This window comes from Theobroma cacao, chromosome 10 (assembly GCF_000208745.1).
Source record: "Theobroma cacao cultivar B97-61/B2 chromosome 10, Criollo_cocoa_genome_V2, whole genome shotgun sequence".
NCBI lineage: Eukaryota > Viridiplantae > Streptophyta > Magnoliopsida > Malvales > Malvaceae > Theobroma > Theobroma cacao.
In genome coordinates this window covers 5,702,796-5,709,722 of record NC_030859.1, presented here as the reverse complement: position 1 = coordinate 5,709,722, position 6,927 = coordinate 5,702,796, and the positions used below count along the sequence as shown (strand labels likewise).

At 35.1% G+C, this 6,927-nt stretch overlaps 1 protein-coding gene across 1 annotated transcript; it reads left to right on the top strand.

Annotated features, from left to right (window-relative positions):
- Window positions 7-6,667, top strand: LOC18586558. Its single transcript, XM_007010023.2, has 5 exons — window positions 7-61; window positions 2,371-2,541; window positions 3,737-4,640; window positions 5,912-6,078; window positions 6,189-6,667. Exons 2-5 carry the CDS (start codon window positions 2,408-2,410, stop codon window positions 6,295-6,297), a joined length of 1,314 nt encoding a protein of 437 aa, XP_007010085.2. The 5' UTR covers window positions 7-61; window positions 2,371-2,407; the 3' UTR covers window positions 6,298-6,667.

Genomic DNA, 6,927 nt, shown 5'->3' with positions numbered 1-6,927 from the left:
AAAAAAAAAAAAAAAAAGAAACGAAAAGAAAACCCCAATCTCTCTCTCAGTCTATCTTCAGGTAAGCACTCTTTCTCTGTTCATTTCCCCACTTTAAAGCTTCATTTCTTTTTTAAATTTTATTTTCCTGGGTGATCTTCGATATTCAATTCCGACTATGAACTTTGATTATCTTGTTAGTTTTAATTGTTGGGTTTTCTTTTTCGTCTTAGCTTACAGTTTCTTTTTGTCAGCAAGTTATAATTTGCTATGCACTGCGGAATATGGGGTCATTTTGTAACTAGTTTTGAGTGGTTGTCTTGTATTGGTTTGGACATTCGACCTTTTTATGGGACTTTGGTAGTTAGTTCCTTGAAGTGTTTTTTGCCCCTTCTTTCTTTCAGTTTTGACCCCTTTCTGAAGTTGGTGTTGCAACGTCTGTAATGCTTGAAATGAAATGGGTATTATTTATATTAAGTTTAAATATTGGGAAATGAACTGCTGCCTTTTTTGGGTTGAATATTAAAAGTTTGTAATTTTTTGAAGTTCTTTAGCTGCAAAAGTAAAACTTTGAACCCAATTGAACCTGGCTTCAAGCTATTAGCTTTGCTAGGATGAGTAAGGCTCCATTTGCTTGTTATTATTAGCTTTTGGAATAAAAATCCTTAGAATTCCCTTGGATGCAAAAGCAAGTAATATATTTGAAGAATTAAAAACTAAAATTGTAATTTATTGGAGAACAAAATGCATGATTTTACTTTAATTTAGAGTAATCATGTTAGAATTTGTGTTGCAGTTTAGTCATTTGTTCATTTTTAATCAATTATGAATTTACTTTTACTTTTTAGGAAACAAAATGCAAAAGGCATATAAAAAAAAAAGTCACATTGGAGCCTAAACTTTTATTTTCTGGAAATAGAAAAAGAAATAAACTCTATATAAGAAAATCACATAGTGTTGATGTTAAGATGTCATGATTCAGAAGCTTCTGCAGATTCTGTTATACTCTAGCTGGATTGACTTGGAACTGTCACTTTTGAAAACATTGGGATTTGTCATACTAGTTTGAGAAATGTGCACAGCCTCCTAGCTAAATATTTTCTCGTTAAATTCTCCCATAATATATAGATGGATAGTGCCTTTTAATGCTTATCTTTTGTTTGTCATTTTACTAGAAAGATGGTACTACTGTTATGTCACTGTTTTGAGGTAAACAGTTGCTTCGTTAGAATTAATATATAAATGGAAAAGTATAGATATTGTTTTTATGTTTCACTTGCCTGAGAAGAAACATAAGCTTCTGCATTATGGTAACCATAGGAATTGAAACACTAGGAAAGATATTTATCCAGCTGTAAATGTTACTAGAAAGGAAGTGATGCATGATGGAAAGAAGGTAGTTGAGGGATTAAATTATTGAAGATATTAATTTGCTAGTCTTTTGTGCTAATAGTAATTTCCATATAGTTTTAGGATATTTTAGATTATTTAGGTTATTTTATATCAATTAGTATTTTGCTTATATTCTAAGCATTTGGATACTAGGGCAGTATGTTATGCTTTCAAGTTGATGTTAGGGTTTAAGATTTAGCTTTTGAGTACCTATGGGTTTTTTTCTTTTTCAGTTTCTAGTAGCTTCATATTATTGAGCTTTTGATAATTTGAGATTGTGATATTAAAACTTGATTATTGAGATTTTGGGATGCCACATATAGCTAAGCTGACTGGTCAGCAATACAGTCTACCTTTGCAAGATTTTTAGAAGCAGTCAATTTACAGGAGGAAGGTTAATGGTAACTTTTGTGAGTAGTACTGGATTAGCAATCCACTTGCAAGCTGGCTTGGGAGAGGGAAACAAGGTGAAGAAACAATTATGAAATGCAATACCAGATATTGCAGTCCAATAACTAGTCAAAAAATTTCTCCCTACTCTCCTTTTTTAATATTTTGTATTTTTTTTCTTCTTGGGGGTGGGGGGAGGGGGTTTTGGTGGCTTGGATGTCTGGGGTTCGTTTTGAGATATTACAGGAACCAGATATCATTATTCTTTCTGTTGTCTCATTTTGGTGCAAATTATCATCCCTATTTATTTCTTTTTGTTATCAATTGTCTGGAATGAATGTTTGCATAAATCAATGTAGCTTTTTGTAAGGAATCTGTGATTGGCCTTTTGTAACATAATATTTAAGTGTTCATTTTTTGAATCCATGTGTTGCTGTTAATCTTATTATAATTTAAAATGCAAAGTAAGATATGACCATTCTGGTCTTGCTAATGACCTAGTGGCTGTTGATGCATTATGGCTGGCTGCGGACTGCATAAGCTTAACTATGAAATAATTATGTTTGGAACAGACTTTTCTGACTGATTTTTTTATTCTATATCATGTAGGTGTATATGCTGTAAGCTGGTAAACCTTCTTATCCTGATGCATGCTATAAAAGGTGGATGGGTTGGGCAGACATTTGCCCTAGCTAAGTGCAATGAGCAAGGAGGGAAGAAGTCTCGGATTCGGCGTTCAAAGGAGGAAAGGAAGGCAATGGTTGAATCTTTTATAAGAAAGTAACCCAACATATCCCATTCCTTTTAGTTGCTAGTGCTGGTGAATCTAGTGGTATCATCTTAATATGCGAGGAACAGTTGCCTCTGTTTTGATTTGAATCCCTGTTCTATATTTCTGCCTTGGTACTCATAATATTATTCTTCTGTACATAGTAGGATATTTTTGCAATACAAGTTTTCTGAATAAACTGACTTTGATTCAATCACTGCTAACTTTAAGTGGGTTAATAGAAATCTCTCCAAAAAAACACTTAACTGCCACCCCCCCCCCCCGTCCTTCCTTCTTTTTTTTTTTTTTAATCCTAGTTTTACAATCTTATGTACATACATGGAACATTTTAAAATACTATGTATTAAAAGAAGATTGTGATAAGTATTCTTTGCCCGATTTAAATTTGTGATCCATAATATCTTTCTGCTTACCAACTGATAGAAGATATCGAAGTTATGAAGAGAGAGCAGTGCATGATAACTGGCCTTATATCATGAGAGCATAAAAAATTAGAAGTGGCATTTGGTCATGTTTTTTAAAAACATTGATGTGACATGTCTATGTCCCATACTCACATTGGTAAACTTATATGTTCTATACGTATGTGATTATAAACTTGATAGAACCAAATGAGCCTTTTATTAGCTTTTAGAAGGATAGTTTGCCTACCAAACTTTCATTTTTCAATGCCTAAATTTATTCTATTTCTTTGAAGACTGTGTTGCGAGACACATTTTGGCCTGTATTTGGAACTGAATATACTTTGTTTTATATCGGAATTTTTTGCAAATACAATATGTAAAATGTGGAGATCTCTATATCAACCAACTTTCAGCAGACTTGGTAGTAAAAAATTGAAATGGTGGCATTTCATGAACTTGTTGACATGATCCTTTGCCTTTATGCCTTGTGGGAGCATCATTTGTTGTCCATTCAGTGTGAAATATTAGATTTCTAAAACCTATGTAAACTTATTGGTCTTATTTCAGTTTCCATGTTGCATCCAATTTGGTGTTCCTAATTTAATATTATTTTTAGTCTTATTATGTGGTGTGCAGTTAATTTATCTATCTTCATTGTGGATTTTTAGACTTCTAAGTTCTTACCCCTTTAATGAAGTTGTTAAACTTTCTAGTTTCTGTAGCCAAAAGCTGATCTGAGTTGCTACCTTCCTGTACCATTTATTGGGTGAACTTGTTGCAGGTATCAGAAATCAAACAATGGAAATTTTCCATCTCTTAACCTTACCCACAAGGAAGTTGGTGGGTCTTTCTACATCATACGGGAGATTGTGCGAGAGATAATCCAAGAAAATAAAGTGTTGGGGCCTGCTAAGTTTACTGAAGGGGAGCAGAACATTGATCTGTTCTTGGAACAAAATCCACTGGGTTCAATTTCCGCAGCACCCAAAAATTCTTTGCCCATACAATCAAATGGAAGTCCTTTCATTCCTAGTCATCATGAGGATGCAAATGATGGATCAGTTTCGGTTTCTGATGGGCATTCTATGGGGTCTGACTATAAAAAGTTTGACAGTGGGCAAATCATTAATGGGAATTTTGTAGATGTGACCAATGGAACTGATAAAGTAGCAATTGTTGACTTGCAAGTAACTGAACCACTGGAAAGTGATAAAAGTGGTAAAGAACTGGCAGCAGCCACATCTAAAGTCACTCAAATAACACCAGATGTAGTAGTCGAGACATTTCCATTACGGCCTGTGGCTAAACCAATTGACAGCATTGATGGAAGGTCTAGTGAAGTAGGGGAATTAAATGAAAATTTGGATCAGACAGAAACTGTGAAGGTGAATGAGAGTCTAGAAAATGTAAGTCCTAAGTTAGATGATATAAATTCCTCTGAGGTTTCTAATTTGACAGATGAGAAAGAAGTGGAAAACCTTGTGGATCTTTTGTTGGAGAAGAACTCTGATTTAGCAGATAAGAAAGTGGTGGAAAACATTTCAGATCCACTATTAGAAAGCTCAGATTGCTCTACCAGGAAAAGTGCCATTGATGAAGATTACAATGGTGCAGCATTAGAGGTCTCTTGTAGCAATGTTTTAACATCTGAAATAAATGAACCAAGCCAAGCAATTGTTGAAGAGGTAAATTTTTGTCTGAAACCTTTGTGCATGTCTATGTCTGACATCAAGCGAAAAAAATTGCTCAATGTGCATGATTAATAGGTTTCACCCAATAGTGTTTGTTTGCCTTTGCTATATGCTCTAATTGTAAGTTTTGCTTATATCAGTAGTCAGAAGTTGGAAGGTAAATGTGGGCAGAATAAAGAGGGGAAAGTTCCAGAGAGTAGAGTGGTGGTAAGAGTAAAGTCTATGTGCTATTAGCACTGTACCTTGATACAAAATTGTTAGAATAAATTTTGAAGGGTGAAAAAGGGGTCACAAGCTGAAATCATTCACCAAGGCAATACTATACCCACAAATCTTGTCCTTTGAGAGAGTTCGAAAAGTGTGGTTTTAGTGGGTTTGGAGCGATTTGATTCACTCCATACCCTCTCTCCTCTCAGACAGGTGTGTGCCCAAAAGACACAAACTAGGTGGAGCAAAAGCTTTTACTCCCTTCACTCTCCTATAATCCCCTCCATCCATGCACACTTCAAAGTTTAGGCTCTTCAACAAATGCCATGTTTGTTGAAAAATGAAACAATGTTGCTTATAATATAACATGACCAAGATGCATGCATATGCACCATTGAAAACGTAATGACGTTGCTAATAACTTAACATGACCAAGATGCATGCATATGTGTTTTTATCCATGCATGCCTGCACTTTTTTTGGTGTCTTATGGGAGCATATTTTTGAATCACCTTTTTAGGTCACTCCATATAATTGTAGGTATACAGGCGAGAACCTAATAAAAACTTAAAGTCCTAGTGTGTGCTTGGTTCAACTTCTTTGGTTACTTTTGTTACAAGGCACATAGTTTATTTGCCTTTCTGCAATTGGAATCCCTAATAAAAAGTACTATGGGTCAGTCGGAGAAAGTTAATGGCTTTGTTTTAGGTTAAACTCATGATTGTTTGTGTTCAAATGAAAAAAAAAAAAAATCAAGGAAGTGGCCTTGCTACCTAAACTACCTGGCATCTCACACCAAGGCGTATGGGCATGTTTTTGTTAAATATAATTGAGGTTCTTATTATATTATAGTTAAACCCATCTTGTTCGAACAAATTGATTACTGAGAAACACACTAAATAGTAGATCGAATGAGAAACCTGATGGTCTTTCTGGTTTCCGAACTCAAAAGAATGTCCTAATAAAACCTGATGATCTATGAAATTGAATCTATTTTTATCCTGGGAAACATTTCACAACAACTTTTGTACTTGATTCATTGTTTATTTGTTTTGCAGGCAGTAAATGCTTCAAATGGCAAGCACCCAAAAATTGATGGCACTGACACTGGCAGCTGCATTGGGGAGTCAACAACCCAAGAGGCGGTTGTGGTTGAAGGTCAAGTTGATTTGCAACATGTCAACTCCCAGAAAGGAAGCAATAAAACATTAGACAGAATTAATCTGTAAGTTTTTCTTTTGTCATCACTCATGATACTTTTAAGTTAAATCACTTTTAGTCACAGGTTTGAACGTTATACAGTTTCTTAGGATTATAGCTGGTTTTTGTGGACAGTGAATCATGGGAAGGGACATCAAAAAGTGCTGCCAAGTCCGAAACTAACCCCCTGTGGGCAATTTTCAAATCCTTTATATCAGCCTTTTTGAAATTCTGGTCTGAGTAACAGTTTTGTTGGTCTTTGAATTTTGAGAGTAATGCAAAATTTACTAGGGTTTTATTCACATTGAAGTGTGTGGGTGTTTTAACTTATATTTCCAATTTCACCCAATTTACCATGCTCAATGTTTATGCAGTAGTAAGTAGTGATCATGGTATTACAGGAGTTCCGGTTTGTAAATCGACGGCACAATGTGAAGGATATGATGGGATATTTTATTATGCCATGGACAGGTTTAGTTGCAAGGTTATAGTTGGTACAATGGTCCATGGGTATATTGTGTCGAGTTGAATGTTAGGATGGAGACATACATTTTATTTCGTGAACATAATTAGATTGCACTTGGAATGCCATTGTCTGGTATGTTTATCTGTTTTCTTTGATGTGCTGGAGCTGTAGGATGGCAAGCATGACATGCAGGGCAAAATGATTAACTGAATCCCTGCTTATTTATGCATCCGGAATCGTAGGATGCTGTTGGTGATAAAACAAACATTATACTGCTTTGTACCAAGGCTCTTTAATATTTTACAGATGTGGCACCCCAGCTATGTTCTGTACCAGTCCAACCAACATTTTTATGGTTCCCTTAACTGGTTGTTGCCTGGTTGGAAGTGCCTTAGAATTGAACTGCCT

Excerpts from the sequence above, each read along its gene's own strand:
- LOC18586558 (XM_007010023.2), top strand. The coding sequence starts at position 2,408 with ATGCATGCTATAAAAGGTGGATGGGTTGGGCAGACATTTGCCCTAGCT. Across the intron at positions 2,542-3,736 it reads GTTGAATCTTTTATAAGAAA|GTATCAGAAATCAAACAATG; the intron begins GTAACCCAACAT and ends AACTTGTTGCAG. Across the intron at positions 4,641-5,911 it reads GCCAAGCAATTGTTGAAGAG|GCAGTAAATGCTTCAAATGG; the intron begins GTAAATTTTTGT and ends TTTGTTTTGCAG.